The sequence below is a fragment of the Bos grunniens genome, chromosome 3 (assembly GCF_055505025.1).
Source record: "Bos grunniens cultivar Pamir isolate PY7600 chromosome 3, Bosgru_T2T1.0, whole genome shotgun sequence".
NCBI lineage: Eukaryota > Metazoa > Chordata > Mammalia > Artiodactyla > Bovidae > Bos > Bos grunniens.
The window spans coordinates 843,070-870,848 of NC_141167.1; the positions used below are offsets into that span (position 1 = coordinate 843,070).

A 27,779-nucleotide genomic window follows, 5' to 3' on the forward strand; every position below is an offset into this window, starting at 1 on the left:
CCCACTCCGGACCCCACCTCCAGAGCCTCTGCAAAGTGAGGCCCCGCCACGGTCTCCACGCAGGAAGGTTCTGTTGGAACTGGCGTCCAAGGGTCTGCGTCCTTCTTGGAAGCAGCAGTGAGCTGCCCTCCGTCCCCTCCTCTCCCCAAGGGCCTCAAGGGCCACGCTCGCCTCCTCCTCAACAGGCGCACGGCCAGCGACCAGCCGCTGACTAACCCCAGCTGCACTCGGCGCTTCGTGCATGGCCTGGGGGCACAGCCCACCGCCACGTGTGCCCGTGAGCCGAGTGCGTGCTTGTGTGTCGCGTGCGCTCATGTGCCGTGTGTACGTACACAGGTCAACGCTGCAGGGTGAGTCCCAGCGGCAAACTGCAGGGCCAGAGGTTGCCGCTTCACTTTCTGACATTCGAGCGGGCCAGCTTTGTCCTGCAAGGAAGCAGGGGTTTCCCCTGCCATTTGCTGCCTCCCACCCCCAGTCACTAAGCCACCTTCTCAAAGCCCTGCTGTTACTGCAGCAGAAAATGCCTCCAAGTGTTAAGCCTTCTAATAATTCATGCATTTTACTTTAATTCTCTAAAATAAACTTGCTGAGTCCTAACACTTCTTATGGGAGGTCTCTGCACAACGGCCCCCACTGCACACTGCAAACAGGACCTGACCGCCTCTGGCAACGTTAGGAAGCCACGAGAGGCCACACCTCAGGGGCCGATGAGGCGGGCCTCCCAGTCACACAGTGGGGGACGGCGGACATGGCATGGGGCCAGGCGCCGGTGCAGGGACGCCCCCACACACGGGTGGTCAGGCCCCAGGGCCCTGAATTTCCAGCGCTCAAGAACGCAGTACACGGGCCCTTCACCCAGTTTGTGAGGCCACTTTCCTAGGAACAAAAGGGAGGAGAGGATGCTGGTTAATTACATTTTTATTGGAAGCTCACGGCACCAGAAAGAAGGCGACTGCAGCCTCTCAGACCGTCTCCAAGCCCCAGCAGCTGCCCCGGGGGAGCGCCCGCTCGGGGTGGCAGGATGCCTGTGGCTGGCGGGGCTTCTCACCTGGCACTACTGACTTTTGTGGTCAGAGCAGAACCGGAAAGACATCTCCATGGACGCGTCACAGCAAGTGCGAGAAACGGGTGGCTGGCCTCTGAACCGCCGGGCCTTCTAGCAAACAGGGACGCGACGTACCCAGGGCGGGCACGCCTGTTCCTCCGGCTCAAAGGGGACCAGCTGTCATCCAGAAAGTGCCCGATGTCTCAGCTCTGCTGGTCAGAGCGCAAATGGACCCGCCTCGGTGCCCCGTTACCCATATGGAGTTCATCCCCCTGCCCGGGGCCCCTCAGAGGCTTGTACCAAGTGGGGGGCCAGTGGGATGACCGCCCTCTCAGGGACATACCCCACAAGGCAGGATCCCACGGGCCACAGGCAAGCAGGGGTGACCTGGTCGACCCTGAGTGGGCAGAACCGTGCGCCCACCTGGCCTATCCAGGACCTGAGGAGGGGTGGAGTGTCTGTCCAGTGGGCAGTCATAGTGGACGGACAGCTCTCTGTCCACCCAATAGAACAGCAGGGCTCCAGAAGACTCCTGCCAAGAGAGCCACGTGCCCTGGGCTTCACGGGGCCAGCTCCAGCCCCCTGGACCAAGCGGTCAGTCATCCAGCCTGCTGCAGGCTCTGCAGGTTGGAGGCTCTGTGGGCCCACCCCATGGGCAACACCAAAACCGGATGGAGGCCCCCAGTCTGGCTGCAGGGGGCCATCAGGCGTGGGTGGGCAGCATCTTGTAGGGGTTCAGGATGCCCTTGGGGTCCAGGAGGGCCTTGAGCTGCCTCATGAGCTGCAGCGCCTCAGGGGGCTTGCTGTAGCCAAGGACGTCCTTCTTCTTGAAGCCCAGGCCGTGCTCGGCGCTGACGCTACCCCGCTGCCCCGCTGTCCACTCGTACACGTAGGGCTCCAGGGCGCCCAGCAGGGACGCGCTGAAGGCCTCAGACGTCACGTTGAGATGCAGGTTCCCGTCCCCTGGAGGGACAGGGATGCGCAGGTCAGCAGGGCCTCCTCTGCCCCTTGAGGCCCTCTCCTCCCCGAGGCCCCCACTCCCAAGAGCCCCCAGCCCCACCCCGCCGCCCTTCACACCACTGGCCGCTGACCTGGCAGTGGTCACTCCCCTCCTCCGGGGGTCGCAGCGCCCCTGGCCACACACACGTTTCTCTCCGAGTTCTCCCCAGCCCCCCACCCCACCCGCACAGACCCCCCTCCCCGAGGGCCCCCGCCTGAGACGGACAAACATCCGCCCAACCTGCGCGAGCCCAGCTGGACCACTGAGGCCGCCGCAGACCCGGGTCCCCCAGCACCCAGGACGCCTCTGACCGGGTGACCTGCAGCCTCTGACCCAGTGACCTTGGACCACTGAACCTATGACCTGGGACTTCTTATGCCCCCTCCCCCATGCACATCTGTCAAACGTAGGGAGCAAACCAGGGACCCCTCTCCCACCAAATGTGGTTCCCACAGCACACCCGGGGTGAAGGCTCTGAAAACAAGCGAAGCACTACAGAGAGAGAAGCTGGGCTCCTTTGATACTCACCTACACCCCCTGCAGGGGCCTGGGGGATCCACATGGCCCCAGGGCCCTCCCCACTCCTTGTGCAAGCAAATTACCTCCAACTCAGCCTCCAATAATCCCCACAGATAAAAGCCTAAGACACACACACACACCACACAAAGTCTAAGACAAAAATTACAAACACACAGAAGAGAAACCATGATGACCAAGACCCACGAAGACCTGCGATCCAGTGATTTCCAAAAAGAGAAAATAAATGGTTCATGTGTTTAAAAAAACATGAGCAAAAAATATAAAACACAGACCAGAGAAAGCTTTTAAATATCCAGTTCAATCTTCTAGAAACGAAAAAGATGGTCACTGAAATGTCAACGAGCAGAGAGAGATGTAGCAGAATGGAAAGCAGACAAGCACGCAGAGATCTGGGCCCGCGGATGGGAGAGACAGGCCGCGCCGTAAGCCTGCGGGGGATGCTTGGGGGGCAGGGAGATGGTATCCACAGGGACAGCAGGGGAGCAGTGTCCGAAAGCAGAGCCCACGGACTCCAGCTGACAGACACTGACCCACCCAGACAACGCTGAGAGAAGCCAAGGAACTCCAGGACAAAGGACAGATCTTAAAGCGCACTTCTCTCCGTGGAGCCCCGCTGGTCCCCGGCCACCTGCCGACAGCAGTTAGTGACGCCTGCACTCTGCAGAGAACAGGGCTGTCAGACCAGAGTCTCAGAGTTCACTGCGGAGAAACCACTGAAGAGCAGGCTCATAAAACCCATGGCATGCGGCCACCTGCCTTCCCAGACCACAGGACTCTCTAAAGGCAGGGCTGTGACACCAGGCCAAAGACGGGCCCGCAGTGTGGGTGAGTCTGCTCAGACACGGGCTCACACGGCAGTAACAACAGCACCGCCACCAGGGCTGGGATGTCACGGCACTGGGGCACGCTCCAGACACAGCGACCCGGCGCGGGTGACGGCGCCCAAGGGACAGGGCCCCAGGCTCCCTGCTCCGAGGACTGGCCAGGCTCTCAGGGGAGCAGTGGTGTCCAGGGGTGGGGGACAGAGAGCTGACTGTAAGGAACTGGCCCAGATGACTGTGGGGACATGGTTAGCCCAGCATCCACAGGGCCAACCAGCAGGTGGACACCCAGAGACGAGCTGAGACTGCAGCTCCAGTCCAAAGGCCTCTTCCGTGGGGGATGTCCATGTCCCATGGCCCGGGCCTTCAGCTGATCAGGCGAGACCCTCCCACATGGGAGGGTGACCTGCTTTACTCAAGGTCTGTGGATAAATGCTAATCTCATCTTAAAACTATCTTCACAACAATATCCAGACTGACGTCTGACCAAGCATCTGGGCACACAGCCCAGCCAGGCTGACACACAGGTTGCCACACTGTTTGGGAAGAGTGACCCTCTTGATACTGATTATCAAGAGTGATACTGATTAATCTCCAACTCTTTTAAGGTAGGACCACCCTGATAACTTTGCCAGAAGAAATATCAACAACCTCAGATATATAGATGATACCATTCTGATGGCAGAAAGTGAAGAGGAACTAAAGAGCCTCTTGATGAGGGTCAAAGAGGAGACTGAAAAAGTGGCTTGAAACTCAATAAGATCATGGCGTCCAGTCCCATCACTTCATGGCCAATAGAGGGGAAAACGTAGAAACAGTGACAGATTTTATTTTGGGGGGCTCCAAAATCACTGCAGATGGTGACTGCAGCCATGAAATTAAAAGATGCTTGCTCCTTGGAGGAAAGTTATGACAAATACAGTGTATTAGAGATCAGAGATCACTTTGCTGACAAATGTCCCTATAGTCAAAGCTCTGGTTTTTCCCGTCGTCATGTACACATGGCAGAGCTGGCCCATAAGGAAAACAGAGCGCTGAAGAATTGACGCTTTCACGCTGTGCTGCTGGAAAAGACTCTTACGAGTCCCTGGGACTGCAAGGAGATCCAACCAGTCCATCCTAAAGGAGATCAGTCCTGAATATTCATTGGAAGGACTGATGCTGAAGCTGAAACTCCAATACTTTGGCCACCTAATGAGAAGAGTTGACTCACTGGAAAAGACTATGATGCTGGGAAAGACTGAGGAGGAGAGGGGGCGACAGAGGATGAGGTGGTTAGATAGCATCACCAACTCAAACGACATGAATTTGTGCTGGAGTCCAGCTCCAGCAGCCAGGGATTCAACCTGAAGGAGTGAGTGGTGTTGGTGAGAAATGAGACAGCCTCTCGGTTTTCTTGGACTGCCTGTTTATTTCAAGTTTAAGATTCTCTTTTGTACTTTTACAAAAACATTAGGTCAGAGGTTTGACATTTTCAGTTCTCTCTCACCCAGATTTATTATCTCCATAAATCATTGTTGCCCTTCAAACAGAGTTCCTGCTTCAGTGATTCTCTAGGAATCAGCTTTACCATCTATTATCTACATCCTCTAATGTGTCCTATAGTTAACTTGTGATTACATTGTAACTCATACTACATTCCTCAGTTTATTTCTTATCTTTCTAAATCCTGTTTGCCCCTAACATCCCGAGCTCACTATCTCTTAAAAAGGCTTCTAGCTATAGTATCTCTAAAATTCCTAACCTCTATAAGCTATAGTAAAATATGCTAACATTCCAACATTCCTTAAATCTTTAACTTCTAACTATTGTAATTATTTCTAAGCCCTAAATTCAGTAAACTCCTTTACCATAAACATTCTCCTCACAAGTAGGCTTCAGATAGCAATCCCTCCCGTGGCCTCAAGCTGCGGCCTACGTGCTCACCCTGGAACACTCTTTTGTAAAAGTCCTCAAACAAATGTCAATGACTAACTTAATGAATTATTTTCTGAGCACAGCTGCAGAAGGCGGTGTGCGCCTTCTCATGCTCCTCTCAAGAACAATAAGCACCTTAGTACTTCTTTTCAGTCAACTCAGCCGAGGAGAGGAAAAGACAAGTCAGAATCACAAGGCCTAACTCCTTCATCCCGGGTCCGTGCCTGCGGGACAAAGAGAGGGGGTGGGGCCGTGCCTCCATTTTGTCAGTAACGCCTAACGCGGCTCCCGACAAATCTGAGCAAACTCCAGAAAACAGTGGAGGACAGAGAAGTCTGGCATGCTACAGTCCAGGGGGTCACAAAGAGCCGGACACCACTAAGCAACAACAGCACCACCACCTCCCTGATAAAGACACAGTTCTAGGGATACTGCTGGGAGATCAGAGGGGCACAGTTTCCTGTTAGTAAATGGAAACAAACTCTATGAGATAAAACACCAACCAAAAGAAGGTAAAGCAGTTCAGTTCAGTCGCTCAGTCGTGTCCGACTCTTTGCGATCCCATGGACTGCAGAACTCTAGGCCTCCCTGTCCTTCACCAACTCCCAGAGTTTACTCAAACTCATGTCCATTGAGTCGGTGATGCCATCGAACCATCTCATCCTCTGTCGTCCCCTTCTCCTCCTGCCCTCAGTCTTTCCCAGCATCAGAGTCTTTTCCAATGAGTCAACTCTTTGCATGAGGTGGCCAAAGTACTGGAGTTTCAGCTTTAGCATCATTCCTTCCAAAGAACACCCAGGACTGGTCTCCTTTAGGATGGACTGGTTGGATCTCCTTGCAGTCCAAGGGACTTGTAAGAGTCTTCTCCAGCATCACAGTTCAAAAGCATCAATTCTTTGGTGCTCAGCTTTCTTTATACTCCAAGTTTCACATCCATACATGACTACTGGAAAAACCATAGCTTTAATTAAATGGACCTTTGTTGGCAAAGAAGGTAACAAATCAGAGTAAAAAAAAATAGAAGAAATGGGGACAAATAGAAGGCCCAAAGTGAGACCAACCAGGTCACTGTACAGTCTCCATAAATGAAGGGCAGCAAAACGTGCCACCTCAAAACAGGCCACTTTGGCATAAGGATTATTTTGAGCTGAAGGCAACTGAGAAGAAAGAGACACAGAATAGCCCCCTGCCCTCCATCCACCTGGAAGCAGGACGAGAGCGTGTAAAGGTGCCCCAGGCAAGGGCAGGGTCGCCACCCGGGACAGCTCCAGGCTTTGCCCCTGAACGTCCATCCTCTTCCTTCATCCATGCTGTCTCCAAAGAGGTACTGTTCTTTGCTAAAATGCCCTACAAGTCTAACTACCTGAAACTGAGCAGGACCCTGTGGGGTCTCTCTGTTCAGCCTCCATGACCTTCCCTGAGCTCCAAAGGGAAGACTGGAACAGTTGCTAACCAGGGAGGGGAGGGGTGCAGAGACAGGGAGGAGCAGGCAAGAACAATAGAGCGGCAGGGGCAGGGCGCGGGCACGACCTTTAACAGAATGAGATGGCCTGGAACGATCAGAGCCAGATGGGCCCAAAATGACTACGCGTCAGCCTCCACCTGACCTTGGGCCTCAGTACACGTCATCGCAACACGTCAGCACTGGCCCACCAGCACAACAGGTCCAAGGGCGACCCACAGAGACCAACAGGTCAGCCGTGATCCAGTTCCTGGAAACCCGCCTCTCCCGCAAAACAGCTGGAATAATCCTCCCACTCGTTAGCTTATGAAATTACTCACCTAAAACACACTGGCTCTCCCCTTCTGAGGTGGCCCACACTGCAGCGTGTCCCTCTCTAAATGAACCCGCTTCTTACCGACCGTTTTGTCTCCCACTGAATCCTTTCTGCAACGAGGCATCAAGAACCTGAGCGTCATTAAGTCCTGAGACCAGGTGTGCGATCTTAATTAAAAGACCACAGGTGGACTTCCCGGTGCTCCAGCGATTAAGACTCTGCCTGCCAACGCAGGGGACGTGGGCTTGGTCCCCGGTCCCAGAGGACTCCGCACACCGCAGGGCAACTAAGGGCCGCAGCTCCTGAGCCTGTACGCGCCAGAGGCAGCCTTGGAGCTGTGCTCTGCAACAAGGAAGCCACTGCAGTGAGCAGCCCACTCCCCACACCTGGCGAAAGCCCACACGGCAGTGAAGACCTAGCACAGCCCAAAGTAAATCAATAGCTTTTAAACATCACACGCATGTTGCACGCTTAGCTGCTCACTCAGGTCCGACTCTTTGTGACTCCATGGACTATATTTAGTTTGCTCCTCTGTCCCTGGGATTCTCCAGGCAAGAATACTGGAGTGGGTTGCCAGGCCATCCTCCAGGGGCTCTTCCCGACCCAGAGATCGAACCTGTGGCTCCTGCCGCTCCTGCACTACAGGTGGGCTCTTTACCGCTGAGCCAATGGGGAAACCCAAAAGTCACACAGCACACGTGAAAACAACTTGAAAAAACAAGACAGAAAAGACCATGGATTTTGACTGGGTTCGAGTCCCTGCCCCCACTACATGGGTTCACGTCCCAATCTGAGGTACGTGGTTTCAGCTGCACCTCAAGGGACGCATATGACAGTATCTTTGAGCTTTACAGAACTAAGCGCCCCTATAAGTGGAAGCTGTCAGGTTCTTCCTTCCACAGAGCATCCCAGTTTGCTAATCTGGAGAAGTTCAGGAGACACCTGACGCCAGGCTAAAGGAATGCAGGCCCGGCTCACACCCTGGTCCTTATCAATCATCAACCCTGCCCTGCACCGTCCCCATAAACTCCTCAGCAGACCCTCCCAGCGTGGGACACAGTCTGGGGGCAGGAGCCCACCGTGTCAGCCCTGCCTGGCAAAGCAATAAATCTACTTTTTATTCCTTCACCCCAAACTCTGCCTCTGAGATTTGATCTGGCATTGGCGCACAGAGACCGAGCTCTAGGCATCAAACGGACAACCCAGGTGTCCACCTTCAGAAGCAGCCAAGGCACCAGGAGAAGGGGGCCCACCCTTACTGCAGGGGTGGGGAGCTCGCTCGTCAGCTGACAGTTAAGCGGACTCGGGCCGCCGGCAGCACAGAGGGCAGACGGGATCCAGAGGGTCTGCTCTCAGCACCTGGCAAACAGCTAGGGAGACTGGCGGCGCCCCAGGCAGGGACCACACTTCCACCAGCGGCGTGCTCCACTCAGTCCTCCATCCACCGCATGGTCAACAGCAAGCCCACGGCCTTCAAGTGGATGGAAAAGTCCTGCATGTTTAGAAGTTAAAATACACAGTTCTGCCCACCTCGCGGGTCAAAGAAGCAATGATGAGGGAAATCAGAAAGCATTCAGAACTTAAAGATGACGAGAGCACCCTCAGACACGGGAAGCACCCAGGCAGTGGCAGAGACGGGACAGAGGGAGGCACCCGGCCGTCCCCGACCCAGTCCTCTGTAGAGGGGTGGCATCGAGCGCCCAGGGCAGCAGACGCCCAGAGCGAGCTGAAGTACCGGGCGTGCAGGGCCAGCGCCTCGGTCACAGGACACAAGGGCCTGGAGCCGGGTCTGGCCCTCGTGAGTCCTGTGGGCGCTCCTGGATGCTGCCAAGTCTGAGGAGGCAAGAAACAGGTACTTTCTAAAACCAGCAAACACCACCTGTGTGCTTACACGGAGGGAAACTTAAATACACAGAAGAGCAGAAAGGCTGAAAATCAGTGAGCTACGTACTTTATTATAAAGTCAGAAGAGCAGCGGTGATGCCGGAAGGTGGAGACGAAATAGCGAGAAAAGCGCCCAACGGAAAACCCACACGGAGAAGCCCAGCAAGCCCAGCACTGACTCTCTGGAGAGGCTGCAGAATCGATAAACGCCTGAACAAGAGAGACGGAGGTGTGGACGGGGCCGTCCCCTCCCTTCCAGTTACGAGGACCCGGCCGTCAGCCCCTGCGCCCACCGCCCTGCGCGGAAACCAGGACGCACGCTGGCCCAGGACCGGCAAGAGCCACGCGGAACGAATGATCTCCAGCCCAGGTGCCCGCGTCTCCCCGCGCACAGAAAGCACTGAGGTCACCGCCTTGGCACGCCCGGCTTTGTGAGGAGCAGCAACACTGTGATGTTTGACCACACGGGCTTTTCTGGCCCCAGCACGACACTCCGACGTATCCTGGCTGCTCCCCTGCCCCCTCCCCTCCTCTGCACCGTCCGAGAGCCCGCTCCCCACCTAGAGCTCTCGGTACAGTCCCAAATAAAACTGAATTCACAACCTTCGGGTTGTACAGATAAGAAACAATCCGAATCCGGACTTAGACAGTCCCCCTCCGCAAGTGCTGGACACGGCACGAAGGATAAGAACAGCGCAACGCCAGAACACTCAGGATCTTAGGAGAGACAGACAAAGGCCAGAAAAAGATGAGCAGTCAATTCTGAAGAAAAGGCAAGCCGGAGAGTCCTGTAGTTACGAAAGAAAGTGCGTTGTAGTCAATCTCCTCAAAAAAATCACCCACGAAAACTTCAGGCCCAAGCACCTTCATCTGCAAGCTACTAAACGTTCAAAGAGGAGGTGATTCCAACCTGCCAGACGCTTCTAGAGATGACCCCCAGGTCGCTTTATGACTCTGAGACCAACCTCCAGCCTGCACAGACAAAGGGAACCAGACAGGGCGGGACAGAGGAGCTCCTCCGCGGGGTCAGTAAATGGGGTCAGACAAGACACAGAAGGGTCCCCGTCATGCTGGGCTGACCCGGACACACAGACCCACTCGCCCCCAGGTCAGAGAGATGAGACCCAGGGGTCAACGGGAAACCGGAGCCCGGCACCCGAGCAGACGCAAAAAGAGCATTCAGAAATCAGCAATCACGCTCAATTTCCAGAGTGGAATTCCACCACGTGACGCGTTCAGGGCCCCCCCACACAGTCCCGGGAGGTGGAACTGAGCCCACCTTATGAAAAGGACAGTGGAGGCCCCAGGCAGAGGTCACCCCTACACCTGTGAACAGACGGGGCTTTGAGACACCCGGTCCCAAAGGCTGCTGAAAATCAAGGGGGATGAAATTGCTCCTTCATGTGAGTCAATAACTTATAAGCGTGACTCTTCTGCACACAATAATGACGGGAACTGGTTTTAAGACCCTTTCATCTGGAGGGAGGGCAGGGTCAGAGCTCATCCTCAAACATGAGACCCCCGTGATCAGGCCGGCCCCCGCCCCTGCCAAGCCCCGAGCCCGTGCTCCCAGGGCAGGCCTTCCCGGGACACCCCAGGCACGCCCCCCACCCCGCGGGCTGTGCTCACCCAGGTGGCCGTAGCCCACCACGTGCTTGGCGCTTGGGCCGAGCCGGGCACGCAGGTCGCCCACGAGGTCGTAGAGCCGGTCCAGGGGCAGCGAGAGGTCGTACTTGTACACGTAGCCGTCACGGCTCAGGGCCTCAGTGATCCTCTCCCTGAGTGCCCACAGCATCTGGAGGGGGGACGGGCACCGTTACCCAGAGCAGGCAGGGCTGCAGGATGACCCCGGGGTCAGGAGGAAACCCCCGGGTGACAAAAACGTCCCACGCCATGACAAGGGCGGGGCTTCCGTCTGAGAACGCACACTGGACGGGGGCCCCAGATGTAGCCAGGCGGGCCCCTGAGGGCAGACACCCAGGGCCCCTCGGAGACAATCAGCGCTGACCCTGTGACCCTGGGACTGGCCGGGCGGGGGAGCTCGGGGACACAGGCGGGGACCTCAGCATGGTTGCGCACCCTTCCCAGCACCCCATGACGTCCTGTCCTGTCACAGACAACCCGGGAGGGCGTCCCTAGGCTTGTCCCGTCTGGTCCCCCCCATCCTCCATCCCCCCCTCCACATCGCAGGAAACCTCGAGGCGAGGCAGCTTTCTGGGTAAGGGAAAACATCCTTTTCTTCATTTCTTTTTAAACAAGCCCACGGTGCAATAATCCCCCCTGAGTTCCTCGCCAGCATGGGACGCCCAGCGGGTGTGTGCATTTCCCCAGTCACTCAGCACTGTGGGTCGCGCCATTCCCGCGCCTGGGCTCCCTGACCATCACCCCGGCCTGATGCTCCTCCCGTACCCGGGGCCTGGCCACATGCCTGGCCTGAGCCCGGCAGCCCTGCCTGCCCCGTGCGGCCTCCTCAAGCCCTCACGTCCCGGCGCGGCCACAGAGCTGCGGGCCCCTTATCCACTCACCTTGCCCACTGCTCCAAACCCAGCCTCTCTAGAACGTTCCGTCTGCAACCCCTCTGTGCACCTGCACAGCTGACGCTGCTCCCCAACCCGTCCAGGCCCAAGCGCCCCCGACCCTCACCCCGCGCCACCGCCAGGCCCCTGGACGCCAATGCTTGAGAACAGGGCACTGAGGCAGGCAGCGTGGCCCCTGGCTGGGACCCCTCCCCCGGCAGATGGCCCAGGAGCCCCGCTCTGGCCGTGCCCGCCCCGCACAGCAGCCTGGAGCTCGGTGCACCCAGACGGAGCCCGGGCCGCTGGAGCCGGGCCCTCCATCAGAAGACGCGGGCCGTGTGCCCGGAGTGGGCAGGGCCCGGCTCTCAGGCCCGAGGCCCAACGATTCCTCATTCCCAGGCAACTGACAGAGTGCGTTTAGGGGGGAACAAGGAAAGCGTGGGAGGCAAGCCCCAGTACTGGGCCCTGATGGAGAGAGGACGCAGCCCAGGTCTCAGCCCCCATCCCCCCAGGACACAGGCCCCATCCCCCCAGGTCTCAGCCCCCATCCCCCCAGGACACAGGCCCCATCCCCCCGGGACTCAGGCCCCATCTCCCCATCCCCCCAGGACTCAGCCCAGCAAGCCCAGCCTCAGGAAGGAGTGGACAGAGTGGCTGACAGGAAGGTGGTGGACGGGGAGCAGGACTGAAATCCTGGGTCGGGAGGTGAGGGCCTCCCAGGAACCCAGACCAGAGGGCCAGGTGGGAACAGGATGGGTTGCAGCCTCTAAGGTCCCATGTCCCTGGATGGTGACCGTGGCTACCCAGCTCCCAGGCCCGCACGGTGACAGCGGCCTCCTCCATGCCAGGCCCACTCTCCTCACCCTCTGGTGAAGCCCCTCCCAGGGAGCCCCCCACGCCCTGCCCAGCCGCCCCCCATCCACAGGCCCTGACACCAACTGTGTTTTAGTGAGGCAGCCAGCAGGCAGGTCCCCGGCTGCAGCCCCTCTCACTTTAGCAGTGGGGGCGGGGCATCACCCACCTTGATCCTCCTCTCGTCGCTGCCCAGGGTCCCATCGGTCACCAGCCCCGAATCCAGCACCTGCTCCAGGAAGCAGCCCAGCTTTTCGGCATCGTGCCCCGGCCCAGAGCCCGCCGTCTCAATGAGGACGTAGAAGGGGCTTTCTGGAAGAGCAGAGGCAGGGTGAACAGGGGGCGGCGGTCAGGGGAAGGCCAGGGCGGGACAGCCGGGGCCAGGGGGCTCCAGCACCTCCCGATGCGCTGGGGTCACCCACAGAGCAGCCGCTGGCTACTGTGGCTAAAAGACAGGTCCTTCACTTAAGAGAGACAGTGCCCCCCGGAGACACGGCAGAGCCGGAATGCTGGGGCTGGGATCGCGCAGTGGAGGACAGGGCTCCTCTCATCAAACCGCAGGGTGAGCGGAGGTGTGGTGCCTGCCGTGGTCAATGACTCCCGGGGGGCCCTCTGTGCATCCAGGGGCCCTCAACACCCCCAGGGACCCTCAATACCCTCAGGGACCCTCCATGCCCCCCAGGGGCCCTCCATGCCCCCTGGGGCCCTCTGTCCATCCAGGGACCCTCCACGCCCCCCAGGGGCCCTCCATACCCCCTAGGGGCCATCAATACCTCCAGGGACCCTCCATGCCCCACCAGGGCCCTCCACGCCCCCAGGGGCCTCCACACCCCCCAGGGGCCCTCCATCCCATTAGAGACTCCCCACCCACCCAGGGGCCTCCCCACCCCCACCCCAAGGGACCCTCCACTTTTCCAGACCCTCACACATAGAGAAGACACCACGTAGGGCCCTCACCAGCACCCAGCCCCCGTGGAGCCCTGGTCCTGGACTTGCAGCCTCCAGAAAGGGGAAAATCGGTGCCCTTGCCGAGGGCTGCGGCTCCGTGGGGGCGGCCTGGGGGGAGACCAGGCCCACTTCCTCTGGTCAGTCTCAGGAGCGAGAGCGCCAGCACCTGCAGCTGTGCGGGTTCACACAGATGCACACAGCGTGCGGGCCCAAGAACCAGGTGTGACGAGCTCGTCGGCTCAGTCGGAACAAGCTGGCTGAGCTCTGGTGGCTGGCACGTTGTAGGGGGACACTTCTCCCAGTTGAGGAGCCGGTGGAGGGTCCTGACTGCGTCTGGCTGTTCCAGAGACCCCGGGGCTCCAGCACAACTGTCAGCATCTGACCCAGCTCTGCAGGGGAAGGGCCCTCAGGGAGAACCCTGCCCTCAACAGCGACGGGGACACCAGAACCGCCGCACTCCCTGCCACCTCTACTCCACGGATGGGCTGGAGGCCTGGCACCTTCCATCAGCCCACACGCCAAACGGCGCCAAAGGTGAGGTGGGCGCTGCCCACAGGCAGGCAGGGACAGTACCTTGCACGGGGCAGGAGAGACCGAGGTGGAGCCTGACCAGCTTCATGCACTCAGCGTCCATGAACTCAAACGCAGACAGGATCTCGCCCAGCATTGCCCTGCAGGTGCGGAAGGTCTGCAGAACTTCAGCAAAGCCCGGACAGCCTGCAACGGGCGCGGTGAGAGGACAGGCAGACTGGCATGCAGGCACCAGGCCTCGCCACAGGCCACCCGAGCCCGCCCTTCAAGCAGCAAAACCAACCTGCCCAGCCAACGGCCACTTGGAAAGTCACAAACACGTGGCCAGAAACCGGCCCCTCGGGAAGCAACTTGGCCGTGTCTCTATGACACCCTGGGCCCCGCAAGCCATTCAGGGCATACTTCCCGGACCCCAGCTCTCCACGGTGCCCCAGCACCCGGGGCTGGCTGCCAGGCGCCCGAGGCGGAGCATGGACGTCGGTGTGCAGGCAGGCAGGGCAGGCCAAGAAGACCTGGTGGGCACGGGGTTGTGCTCGGCCCTTCCCGGCAGGGATGAGGAGGCACTGAGGGGTCCCGGGGAGGGCAGGGAGGAGGGTCATGGGGTGGGACCCACTCTGTGGGGCCAAGGAGTAGCCGGGGGTGGCCTGTGAACCCCAGCAAAGAGAGCTGAGCGAACTGGCGACAGATCGGAGGAAAGCTGCCAGAACACAACACAGAGCCGGACTGGAGGGAAACCCGCGCGGTTACGACACGTGGAGACCGACCACCTGAAAGGTCCTCTCGTGTGTCTGACCACCGTGCTGGGGGGAGAGAGGGCTGGGCAGCTGCTGAGGACGGGGTGGAGGGAAGCTTCCGGAAGTGAGGGGTTTAGGAAGTTTCAGAAAGAAAAAGAAACGCACTCTCACAGGAGACACACCGGGACCCATAAAAGACCAAAGGAAAAGAGGAAATCTCTACGTCGGCCAAAGAAAGAGAAACACCCCCTCATGGCGGCTGCAGGGGACGCCAACCCGCCACTGGTGACCATGGAGCCGTGAGGAGCGCCGCTCCCACAGGATGGGAGACACCAGACACCGGGGCCAGCTTCCGGGAAAGGGGAGGAGGGAGACGTTCCAGACAGACTCGCATGGACTCACATGGACTCAACAGGGACTCACAGCCCCAGGCGTCCACGACAGAGCAACCAGGATGTGTTCACAGCGCGGGGCCGGGAAAGCCCAAAGCAGGAGGGCAAACGTGGAATTACAGTGATGACCAGCGCGACGGAAGGGACAGAAGGACGGAATCAGGACAAGGCTGCGGGGCCCAGAGCCTGGCGCGGGTGGACGGCGGCAGGGGAGGAGGGGCACAGGGAGCACGCATGCGGGCCTCGGGGCAGGGGAGTCAGCCGAGCGGCTGGAGGGAGGGGGCCCTGGGGCAGGGGAGTCGAGAAGCCACGCGGCTGGAGGGGGGGCCCTGGGGCAGGGGAGTCGAGAAGCCGCGCCGCTGGAGGGGGTGGCCCCGGGGCAGGGGAGTCGAGAAGCTGAGCGGCTGGAGGCGGGGTGCCCCGGGGCAGGGGAGCCGAGAAGCCACGCAGCTGGAGGGGACCCCGACGCGCTTGCAGAGATGGTGGCGAGCCGCTGGCCCCACCAGGTGGACTAACGGCCCCAAGATGAACAGACACGGCCCTGGACCTGGCACCAAACACCGCTTCCCTGCGAACCTTACGGCATGAGTGAGTGAAAGGGAATGAAAGTCACTCAGTGTCTTTCACTGAAAGTCACACACATCCAACTCTGTGTGACCCCAGAGACTGCAGCCTGCCAGGCTCCTCTGTCCCTGGGATCCTCCAGGCAAGAACACTGGAGTGGGTTGCCATGCCCTCCTCCAACGGATCGTCCCAACCTAGGGATCAAACCCGGCTCTCCTAATTTATCTTCTTTTGGTTTTACTTCCTTTTGGTCTTTACCCTACAGCATAAGCTGTTATTTAAGAATAACAAACAGCGGGTGGATGAGACACAGGAAGCCCGGTCCTTTTACAGAATAAAGTGTGCCCAGCCCAGACCCCACCTTGGCACCAAGGCCAGGTCCCAGGCCATGGGGAGAGGGAGAGGCAGGAGGAACGGGAGGGGGCTGCAGGCAGTGCCACCCAAGACTCCCCCGGAGGCTGGTGGAGGGCGCCTACCGAGGAAGGCCACGTTCACAGTGCTGGGCTTGGGCGGACACAGAATGGACACGGCCGTGATGACCCCCAGGGTGCCCTCTGACCCAATGAAGAGCTGCTTCAGGTCGTAGCCCGTGTTGTCCTTTCGCAGAGACGTGAGGCAGTTCAGGACGGTTCCGTCGGCCAGCACCTAGAGACGGCATCAGCACTGGCCCCACGCTGCCCTGGGGAGGCCAAACCACCCTGTGCACCCTGAGAGCGAGCCCCAGGGTGGAGGAGGGGGATGAGGGAGCACCCAGGGTGGAGTGGGGAGCACCCAGGGCAGAGCAGGGAGCACCCAGGACAGAGGGGGGAACACCTGGGTTGAGTGGGGAGCACCCGGGATGGAGCAGGGAGAACCTTGAGGAGCGGGGAGCACCTTGGGTGGAGCGGGGAGCACTTTGGGTTGAGTGGGGAACACCCAGATGGAGCGGGGAGCACCTCGGGTAGAGCCTGGAGCATCTGAGCAGAGCACAGAGCACCTCAGGTAGAGCAGGGAGCACCTGGGGTGGAGCCAGGAGCACCCAGGGTGGAACACAGAGCACTTGGGTGGAGCAGGGAGCACCCAGGGTGGAGCATGGAGCACATGGGCGGAACAGGGAGCACCCAGGCGGAGCACAGAGCACCTGGGTGGAGCAGGGAGCACCCAGGCGGAGCCCAGAGCACCTCAGGTGGAGCACAGAGCACCTGGGTGGAGCAGGGAGCACCCGGGGCGCAGGAAGGCAGGGAAAGGCAGTGCACCAGTGTCCCCATCCCTGCACTCCTCATCCCCAGGGAGCTCAGTCAAGCTCTCTAATCCCGTTTGACTCTTGTTTGGTGAATTAGTCAAAAGCTTAGTGAAACAACTTGCAAAAGCCTGCAAGATACTTGCAATAAAAAACAACCTGCAGCCAGAGAACAAAGCCACAGGAACCGTGCGATTCATCAGACAGAAGTGGCCCCTCCTTGGGTAAACATAGGGTCTGGGCCTTAGAGAACCCCTGGAGCCGTGACGGAGGCCTGACCGGGCTCCTCTGGGCACAAGCCCCAGGAAAGCTGGCAGGGGGAATGCCACAGTCCGGGAACCTGCTCAGGGCCACAGCTCCCACAGCAGCCTTTCATGGGGGCAGGAGGTGCGTCATCGCCTCGTGGAAAGCCGGAGAGTGGGGTGCTGCGTGTAACCCCCACGGCCCGGGTGGGGCCCAGTGGAGACCAGGCCGCACCCAGAGGTGGCCTCCTTGCCCACCTGAGGCCCAAGAGGGTGGCACCAGAGCTGGGCCTGCAGCACCCCGGGTGCCCGTGCATGGCAGCAAGGGTGCACCTGACCCCTGAGCCAGGGGGTCTCACCAGAGACCTTGCATGACGACCATTGGAAAGGACAGCCCCCTGGGACCAACCCAGGAACCGGAGCAGGTCCAGCCAGGTCCCCGGAAGCAGGGCCAGCGCCCGGCGGCAAGTGTCCCCAGCTCACCACTTCCAGGCCCAGGACCGTCCCCCGCAGGGAGCCGTATCGCAGGAGCCGCAGGCCGCCTGCGTTGGTGGCCACATTCCCCCCGATGTGGCAGCTGCCCTTCGCCCCGAGGTCCAAAGGCATGATGAAGCCCCGCTCCTCCACGTACCGGCTCAGCGCCTCCAAGACACACCCCGCCTGGCAGACCAGGACCCCTGCCGAGCAAGCAGAGCCCCCGCAGGGGCCCTCAGGCTCAGCCCAGGGGGCCCAGCAGGCCAAAAAGCCCGAGAGGGGCATCCGTCCGCCCAGGAACCAGGGCGAGGAGGAAAACGGGTGTGCCCCATCCCTCCCCCAGAAAATGCCTTTATGAGAAAAGAGGAAAGGCCAGTGAGGCCACGTCGGGGGAACAGGGCTCACACACACAGGCTCACTAAAGGGAGCGGTGAAGAGGGGCTCCTACAAGGCTAGGGCCCTCAAGTGCAGGTGGGATTCTGCCCCAGGGGACATGTGACAAGTCTGGAGACAATCTGGGTTGGAGATGCTGCTGGCATCAAGTGGGTGGAGCCTGGGGCTCTGCCCAGCCCCCCCAGTGTCCAGGCGCCCTGGCCAGAGAGCATGCTCGGCCCAGGGGTCCTGACCGAGAGGCACCTACACAGTTGTGGGGCCTGGAGCTTCAAAACCGTGGAGCCCCTTATACGCCCCGCAGGCCTCAGGAAGGGTCGGTGTGGCCGGGAGGGGCCACAGAACAGCTCAAGTCCAGGGTGTAAGTCACCCCAAGGGCCAAGGGGCCTGGGCGACTGGCTAAGGCAGAGGGGTGGCTGCTTGTCCCCCCACCCCGGACCCAGGCCCCCCTCACCCCAGCCCAGCCCAGCCCAGCGGCAGCCGGCCTTACCCGACACGTCATGAAAGCTGAGGACCTGGTTCATTAGGGCGGTGGACAGAATGATCTCGTCGAAGACGGGTGTGCTGCCGCCCACCATGCCTGTGTTGCCCCCCTGTGGGTTCACAGCCAGGTTCCGCTCGTGGCAGTACCTGGGACACACCGAGGACCAGGGTCAGGGCCCTCTCCGACTCCCACGCCAGCACCCTGGGGGGACGCCATCAGGGCCGTGAGACCCCAGCCTCTCCCGCCACTGAGCCAGGCCACTTCCTGCCACAGCCTCGAGGGGGTGTCCCCTCCATCCCCACACATGACGGGAGTCTGAGGGGCAAGTGACCCCACAAACCGCAGGGGGAGCAGGCGGCCATGGCCTTCCCAGGTCACGGACGAGGCCAAGGCCACCCCGAGGCTGCTCCTCCGAGCGCAGACAGAGCGCCCACTGCTGCCCTGCCTGTTCACCTCAACAGCTGCAGCCCTGGGCACTCAGGGCCCCTCCTGCCCCCCACCCCACGTCTCTGCTCCCCCTTATCCTGGGCTGCCCACCCCTCTCCTGCCCATTGCCCTTCAGAGCCAGGTCAGAGTCGCCAGCAGCACCTCATCCCCAGCCAGCCTCCTACCGAGCAAGGATCTGAAGGGACCGAGCCCTGATGGGTCAGGATCTGCACGCTGGGGCGCCCACCCCAAGGGGCAGGCTGCCCACCTGTGTCACGTGAGCCACCTGCCAGGCAGCCAGCCTCCAGCAAAGCTCAAACGGAGCAGCGCCAGGTTCCTGGGGCCCTGCACACACCTCCACAGGGCAGCGCGGACAGAGCACTCTCAGGCGCTCACCTTCCACGCATCGACAGTGGCGTGGAATAGGAATCAGACCGCGGGCATTGCCACGTGGAAGGGAAAGACCGTGACGCGGGAGGTATAATGTGATGATGCTTAACAACCCACACACATGCAGGAAAGCGCTGAGCTGACAAACCAAAATGTCATCAGCGGTTACACTTGGAGAGGAAAATTTTGCTTTTGCAATTTTTTCTTCTTTATGGCTTTCTATGTTTTCCAATTTTTCTATAGTAAACACGAGCGTGTAGGGATTGAAAACCTCAAAGCAAGCGTTTTTCAAGAAAAGGCCTGTGCCCGCCGCTGCCGTGGGCATCGAGGCTGCCCGGCGCCCCCTGGAGGCCGCGGCTCCGCTCAGCCTGCTCGGCCCCGCCCTCCCCTGCTCGGCCCGCCCTCCCGTCGCCCCGCCCTCCCCCGCTCGGCCCGCCCTCCCGTCGCCCCGCCCTCCCCTGCTCAGCCCGCCCTCCCGGGCCCTCCTGCGTGGCCGTGGGGTCCGCGTGCTCTCTGCCCCGCGCTGGTGACTAGGGAGTGGGGTGGGCAGGGCGCCTACCTGAGGATGTGTGCCACCTCCTGGGTCGTCCGCGGCCTCAGCAGCACCTTGCTGGAACCTGTGGGACAGAAGCCACGGTCACCCAGGAGGGGCGTCCCGTCTCCCGAGGAAGCTAGCCCGCCAGCCTCCAGGCCTAGAGCCCGATTCCCTGAGGAGGAGGGCCCGCCCGGGGCAGCCCGTGGGCTGGAGCTGGGCCCGGGGACCTCAGCGGCAGGGGCCTGGAGTCCTCTCCACTGCAAGTGACTGGGTTTCCCCGGGAAGGAACCTGTGTCGTGTGGGGACACCTGAGGACACGTGAACATCTGGCGCCCTGCGAGCCGACGACGCCCATGAGCTTCAGTGTCTGTGGATCATCCTCATCCGAGTCTGTTCTCTGGGCGGATGCTTCCAAATGCACGCATTCTCCCGCACTCATGAACCCATCTCCTGCTCCAGGAAGGGGCCTTCCCCACCTCGTGTATTTATCATCTTGGCCATCTGTCCACAGCAGTGCAGGCTGTGCACTCTCAGTTCTTGGTTATCACAAGTTATCTGATGCCCAGTCACAGCCTTATCTGTTGGCATTCCTGACCACTGCCTCGAAGACAATCAAGTTTCTCTCTACGCTCTCAGTTTTGCGGAAAGTGCTTTAAGCAGCTAAGAGGCTGCAGGAGGACAGGAGGCTGTCTCGCACATCTTCCTGCTGCGTCACTGACTTTTACGGTGCTCTGAGATCAGGCTGTAGTCTCTAGCTTATTTTCTTATTATGAAAGCCGTTTCTCACTTGCTTTTCATCAAATGAACTGTGTCTGCCAGGCGGTTGGCTGTCAGGCCTCCAGGCCCTTCAGGGCAGCACAGTCCCGGGACCCTGGTCGCCCGTGAGGCTCCTGTCGGTTTCATTCACTCGTGTTTCTCAGCACCTGAGCTCCCACCGTGTGTACAGGCACAGGCACAGAGAGAAAAACAAAGTTCTCCCGCCCCGCGGAGTCACCTTTCTAATGGGGAAAAGGGTAAGAAAATGGTCCAGTGTGTTAGTAAGGGGAGGCTACAAAGAGAGCAAAGCCCAGAGCAGAAGTCATCAGAGGCCAACTCTGGGGAAGCTCCCAGGACAGGAGGGAAGGAACGTCCAGCCTGGAGAGGCTGGCAAGGGGACAGGCAGAAGGGCCAGCCGCACAGGGTTGGGGTACCGCCGCCACCATCACCCCCCACTGCAGCCTCCCTCCCCCTCTGAACACCCTGCTGTGCTCACAGGCGGGCCACCCTTGATCCAGCCCTCCTCATCCTGCCCGCCACCTGCCAGGAGCATCCCCAGGGCTCCAAGGGCCTAACTTCAGTGGACCCTCCCCCTGCAGGCCCTCCCGGAGGCTGTCTGCCCCCTGTCCTCTCTGTCAACCGTCTGCCCACTGTCCCTGGAACAGCTGCCCCCACTGCTGCTGAGCCTTCCTGCCTCTGCTCTGCTTCCCCTGCAGTCCCCTCTCTCACTCAAGGCGCCTCTGGCCTTGAGGAACGGGAGGCACCCTCCTCACCCCAGGGCCTCATCCAGGCACCCTCATCCCACACGCAAACACAGCAGTGCTCCCGGCTCTTGGTCCCCCAGTCAAGTCCATGTCCAGAGATCTCAAGGTCAGCACACACCACTCAGGGTCAGCGCACACTGCCTCGGGGTCAGTGCACACCGCCTGGGGGTCAGCACACACCACTCGGGGTCAGCGCACACACCTCAGGGTCAGCACACACGGCCTCGGGTCTGCTTTCACGGGACCTTGCAGAGCTGAAACCTCCTGCCCCGCCCTCGGCAGGAGCCTGCTGGTCAGGCCACAGAGACTTTCTGCTCCAGGACTCAGAGCCACCTCCTCGAGCCAAGTGGCCCGCAGAACAAGCTGTGCCCAGCATCCACGTTGCCCATGGGACTGTGGGCCCCCACGTTCCTCAGGGACCTCCCTCCTATCTCGGTATCAGAGACACCACGTTGCCTTGCGCTCGGCAGGGAGCTCTGGGTGGGGCGGGGCTGCCTCTGAGGGCAGGACAGGCCTGGGCACCTTCCTCAAGGGCAACCTGGTAGAGACGCCCAGCAGAAGGGCGTCCACCGCCTCCACCCTCCCCACAGGTCAGGACCGGCCAGTTATCTGCGCCTACGCCCCAATTCCACTTGCTCCTGATGCTGCACTCTGATCTGGAGCCTCACTCAACTTTCCTACCACCAGCACGGCCCCCACCGTGTCTGAGCCAAGAGCCCAGCACACCCTCCAGGGCTCGCCTTCAGTCTGGACTGTGCTGGCTCCAGGCCCAGCCTGAGGACCTGGACACAGTGTGTCCGGCATTTCAGGCTTAAACATGTCATCATGTTGTAAACAGCTTGTCTTCCATATCTTCTTCAGTTCAGTTCAGTTCAGTTGCTCAGTCGTGTCTGACTCTTTGCAACCCCATGAATTGCAGCACGCCAGGCCTCCCTGTCCAGCACCAACTCCCAGAGTTCACTCAGACTCACGTCCATTGAGTCAGTGATGCCATCCAGCCATCTCATCCTCTGTCGTCCCCTTCTCCTCTTGCCCCCAATCCCTCCCAGCATCAGAGTCTTTTCCAATGAGTCAACTCTTCACATGAGGTGGCCAAAGTACTGGAGTTTCAGCTTCAGCATCATTCCTTCCAAAGAAATCCCAGGGCTGATCTCCTTCAGAATGGACTGGTTGGATCTCCTTGCAGTCCAAGGGACTCTCAAGAGTCTTCTCCAAAACCACAGTTCAAAAGCATCAATTCTTCGGTGCTCAGCCTTCTTCACAGTCCAACTCTCACATCCATACATGACCACAGGAAAAACCAGAGCTTTAATTAGACGGACCTTTGTTGGCAAAGTAATGTCTCTACTTTTGAATATGCTATCTAGGTTGGTCATAACTTTCCTTCCAAGGAGTAAGCGTCTTTTAATTTCATGGCTTCATTCACCATCAGCAGTGATTTTGGAGCCCAGAAAATAAAGTCTGACACTATTTCCACTGTTTCCCCATCTATTTCCCATGAAGTGATGGGACCGGATGCCATGATCTTCGTTTTCTGAATGTTGAGCTTTAAGCCAACTTTTTCACTCTCCACTTGCACTTTCATCAAGAGGCTTTTTAGTTCCTCTTCACTTTCTGCCATAAGGGTGGTGTCATCTGCATGTCTGAGGTGATTGATATTTCTCCCGGAAATCTTGATTCCAGCTTGTGCTTCTTCCAGCCCAGTGTTTCTCATGATGTACTCAGCATATAAGTTAAATAAGCAGGGTGACAATATACAGCCTTGACATACTCCTTCTCCTATTTGGAACCAGTCTGCTGTTCCATGTTGCTTCCTGACCTGCATACAGGTTTCTCAAGAGGCAGGTCAGGTGGTCTGGTATTCCCATCTCTTTCAGAATTTTCCACAGTTTATTGTGATCCACACAGTCAAAGGCTTTGGCATAGTCAATAAAGCAGAAATAGATGTTTTTATGGAACTCTCTTGCATATCTTCTTAATATGCAACAAAGACACTGTTGGTTTTTATAACTAAGTAGGTCATGTTACCTCTGAAATCACTTCAAGAGAAAACACAAAACTGAAAGTCTTAGCCACTCAGTCGTGTCCGACTCTTTCTGACCCCATGGACTGTAGCCCGCCAGGCTCCTCTGTCCATGATGGGCTTTTCCAGGCAAGAATACTGGAGTAGGTTGCCATTCCCTTCTCCAGGGGATCTTCCTGACCCAGGGATCGAACCTGGGTCTCCTGCATTGCAGGCAGATTCTTTACCATCTGAGCACCAGGAAGACTACACAGGGCCTCAGGAAACCTGCTCTCAGGAAGGCAAGCTGGGTCCAGAAGGAGAATCTCCAAGCTGCTGTGGGGGTGTGGGCAGCCAGGCCATCTTGCAGGGCCCACATCCTGCCCAAGCGAGCTGCAGAGGGGACAACAGGCCCCCCAAAAGACGTATAGACACCCCACCCTGCAGAACCCACGAACGTGACCTTCCTTGGAGAAAGGGTCCTTACAGATGTAATTAAGGATCTAAACTTGAGACCATCCTGATGAGGGTGGTACCCCAATCCAAGGACAGGTGACCTCATAAGAGAACAGAGAGGGAAACACAGGGAGAGACTGTGTGAGGAGGGACAAGGACTGGAAAATGTTGTCACAAGCCAAGATCACCTGGAGCCCCAGGAACTGGAAGAGGCAGGAGGGACCCTCCACTAGAGGGAGCCCTACCCACACCTGAGAACAGAGAGCAGACACTCCAGTCGATTGAGCCCAGTTTGCGGTTCTTTGTTATATATTAGCCCAGGCGTTGGGCTGCAGCCATGAAATTAAATGACGTTTGCTTCCTGTGAGAAAAGCTATGACCAACCTAGACAGCATATTAAAAAGCAAATATTACTTTGCCAACAAAGGTCCGTCTAGTCAAGGCTATGGTTTTTCCAGTGGTCATGTACGGATATGAAAGTTGGACTATAAAGAAAGCTGAGCACAGAAGAATTGATGCTTTTGAACTGTGGTGTTGGAGAAGACTCCTGACAGTCCCTTGAACTGCAAGGAGATCAACCAGTCCATCCTAAAGGAGATCAGTCCTGAATATTCATTGGAAGGACTGATGCTGAAGCTGAAACTCCGATACTCTGGCCACCTGATGTGAAGAACTGACTCATTGGAAACGACCCTGATGCTGGGAAAGATTGAAGGCGGGAAGAGAAGGGGACGACAGAGGATGAGATGGTTGGATGGCATCACCGACTCAACGGACATAAGTCTGAGTAAACTCTGGGAGTTGGTGATGGACAGGGAGGCAGGTGTGCTGCAGTCCATGGGGTCGCAAAGAGTCAGACATGACTGAACTGAACTGAACTGACGCCTTGCGAGGAAGTGAGTAGTAGTTAACACACACACACCCCTCAGAGCAGCTGGGGGGTCAGGGGGGCGGTCAGCTGTTTTATCTTAATTTGCAGATGTCCTGCATCAGAAAAGCGTCTGTGACGCCGCCCAGAGCTCCTGCACCCAGTGCTCACCGCTGGCCACATGGAATCCCAGGCTGTTCCTCAACCCTGCCCACCCCAAGCATGAACTGTGAACAGACCCTCACTCACCTCGGACTGTCCTCAGCCAGTCCACGTTGGGAGGCTCAAGCTCCTCCGGGTCTGTGATGACCCTGCCAGGGACGACTCGCTCCAGGGCGGCCAGGTCGTCCTCAGACACCACGGAGAAGGGCAGCCGCCGCACAGGGTACCGCTCCGGGGTCAGCGTCACCTCAGGAGTGCAGGAGGAGGCTGAGCAGCTGCCTCGTGGAACCAGGGGGCTGGTGCCCCAGGCCCCTCGCGGGCCGCCCAGCCCAGGGATCTTGGACGGCCCTGCCCACATCTTCTGTCTCACAGAGGCTCCCTGAATGCAGGCTGCCCGCCAGCAGAAAAGCCACACAGGCCACCGGGGCACCAGACGGGGCATCATCATTCCTGCCCTACAAAGTAAGTGGTCGGACCTATGACTCTGGAACAGCATGGAGCTGATACAAAGGCAGCACCTGCAGGGTGGGGAGACAGGCCCACAGTGGCTTCCACGGCTGCGGTGGCAGTGAGGTTTGGACCACCCGGAAGAAGCGGGCTAGGTGGGCACGAGGGACACAAGGCCTTCAGCTGCCGCAGCACAGCCCCTGGCAGGAGTCACCCTGAGAAGTCACAAGACGCACACCCCTGGCGGAGGCCACCCCCACCCCCACCTGTGTTAGCTTTAACATCTGCAAGAACCACGTCTCCCTCTCAGCCCCTCTTCCTTCACAAGGAACGAGCAGTTAAGGTGCTGTGAGGGACAGATGCCATTCCCCTGGTGGCTCAGCTAGGAAAGAGCCCACCTGCAAATGCAGGAGATGCAAAAACGTGGGTTCAATCCCTGGGTCAGGAAGAGCCTTTGGAGAAGGAAATGGCAACTGGCTCCAGTATTCTTGCCTGGGGAATTCCTTGGACAGAAGAGCCCGGTGGGCTATACAGCTCATGGACTGGGGTCGCAGACTTGGACACGAGTGAGCGCGCGCGCGCGCGCGCGCGCGCGCGCACACACACACACACACACACACGGTGGTTTAATCTCAGTGGCCCCGACCCTGCGACCCCATGACTGTACGTACACACACACACACACACACACACACACGGTGGTTTAATCTCTCAGCGGCGCCGACCCTGCGACCCCATGACTGTACACACACACAGACACACACACACACACACACACACACACACACACGGTGGTTTAATCTCTCAGCGGCGCCGACCCTGCGACCCCATGACTGTAGCCAGCCAGGCTCCTCTGTCCCTAGGATTGCCCAGGCAAGAACACTTCAGAGGGTTGCCATTTCCTTCTCCCTGGAATCTTCCTGACCCCCGGAGTGAACCAGTGTCTCCTGAATGTACAGGTGGAATCTTTAAGACAGAGCCACCAGGGAACAAGTGGTTAAAATAATATGTCTTATGTTTGTGGATATGCTACAAGTTCACAAAAACCGGGGGACAGAGGGAAGCTCCTCTGGGCCCCCATCCTGGGGGTCCGGGACTGCGCAACTCGCCAGGCAACCCCCGGGGAGGGGAGCAGTGTGGCGCACCGGTGTTCTGGTTGCTTCCAGCTCACCTGGCGCTCAGACCACCTGGGGGCTCGAGGGGCAGCGCCCTCGGCGGGGTCACACCTCCGAATGACCTTGAGGACACGATCAGAGCCCCTGGGTGCCTGGAGGCAGCAGGCGCTGCACCAGTGGGGGTGAGGCTTAAAGGAGGCGCGGAGGCCAACCCCGCCTGTTCAGGGCAGCGCAGGACAGGTAAGCAGCGAGCTCGGGGCCGGACTCCCGCCGAGGGCCGGGCGCCTGGGGTCACGGCCGTCAGGGGACCACCGGGGGCCACGGGGAACCAGGAGCGGCCGCCCCAGCCAGGGGCCGACGACCAAGCGCCGGCGCCCCAGGCACGCAGAGTGACCCAGGCTCGCCCGGAGGGCCCGGGGCGCGCAGCCTGCGCGATCGCGTGACCGGATCGGCCCGGGCGGTGGGATCCGAGGGCCCCATGGGCGCCCGTGACCGCGCGCCTCCGCCGCCCCCAGCCCCTCCACCGAGACCCCGAGCGGCCGCGCGCACGCACTCACGTCCGCGTCCCCGCCGCAGGCTTCGCGCCGCCGCGGAAAGTGGGCGGGGCTGGCGGGACTGCGCTTGCGCCGGGAGCCCTCGGGGACCCCGCCCACCCAGGCCCGGCCCCTGTTGTTGGCTCCGTCCACCCCACTGCCCCGCCCTCTGCCCGACTCCGCCCATCAGCGGCCCCGCCCCTTTCCCCGTGATGTCCGGCTTCACCCAGCTTCCCCCGCAAGGACAGCTGGACTTGAGTCGCGTTGGCACCGTCTAGCGTGGCCCCTGCACACCCTCCCACCCCTTCCACGAGGACTGGCCCACGTGTACATCCCGCCTCACTCCAGAGCGTAATTCTGTCCTCCTAAGGGGTCCCCAGAGGACCGTGACTCACCCTCTCAGCTTCGGGGAACGCTGGCACCCAGAGCCCGGGTCCCCTGGCCCCAACTCTGGCAGAAGGGCAGACATCCCAGCGGGTCAGGAATGCACTGCAGGCAGAGCCCTAGGACGCCCCGAAGCACTTGAGAACCCCAGTGACTCAAGTGAGGGGGCCTAGGATCTGGGCTCGGTGGCGATCCCACTTCAGGAAGGCCCTGACCCGCCCCCCAGCACCGCCCCGCCCCGGAGGACACAGAGTCCGCCTCTCGGGACTGCCGCCTCCTCCAGCCCCTCCAGTTTGTGCCCGCTCGGTGCCAGTTTGCCACCCACGGCTCCAGGGTATCTGCTCTGTGGGCCCGTTGGGCTCTGCCATCCAGGGCACCAGGCTGGGGGGGCTCCCGGCCTGACAGGTGTTCCCCGCCCCAGCCACCCAGCGGCCAGCTCCCGGCCGCCTCCCCCTCCCCCGGGGGTGCCAGCGGAGGCTGAGCAGCAGGTCTCCGCAGACATCTGAGCCCCAGCTCCGTGGGGCTCCTCTTCCCAGGGCTCCTGGGACTGAGGTACCCAAGGTGACCATGCAGCCAGCTGGCCTCCTCTTCCTCTGAATCCCAGTCAGCC

General features: G+C 59.7%; 1 protein-coding gene across 9 annotated transcripts; it reads right to left on the reverse strand.

Annotated features, from left to right (window-relative positions):
• Positions 1 to 900: 900 nt before the first annotated feature.
• D2HGDH (D-2-hydroxyglutarate dehydrogenase) lies at positions 901 to 27,404 on the reverse strand. Of its 9 annotated transcripts, none has more exons than XM_086374003.1 (10): positions 27,181 to 27,404; positions 24,778 to 25,145; positions 19,707 to 19,764; positions 18,338 to 18,477; positions 17,467 to 17,660; positions 15,999 to 16,167; positions 13,875 to 14,018; positions 12,523 to 12,665; positions 10,615 to 10,780; positions 901 to 2,008 (listed from the first exon to the last, which is right to left on the reverse strand). In XM_086374003.1, exons 1-10 carry the CDS (start codon positions 27,252 to 27,254, stop codon positions 1,749 to 1,751), a joined length of 1,716 nt encoding a protein of 571 aa, XP_086230129.1. In that variant the 5' UTR covers positions 27,255 to 27,404; the 3' UTR covers positions 901 to 1,748. The 9 variants fall into 9 exon arrangements, with proteins under 9 accessions (XP_086230129.1, XP_086230149.1, XP_086230139.1 ...); XM_086374023.1 differs by lacking the exon at positions 27,181 to 27,404 and adding an exon at positions 26,810 to 26,850; XM_086374013.1 differs by lacking the exon at positions 27,181 to 27,404 and adding an exon at positions 26,810 to 26,850 and having other exon boundaries at positions 24,778 to 25,208.
• Between the last annotated feature and the right edge of the window lie 375 nt (positions 27,405 to 27,779).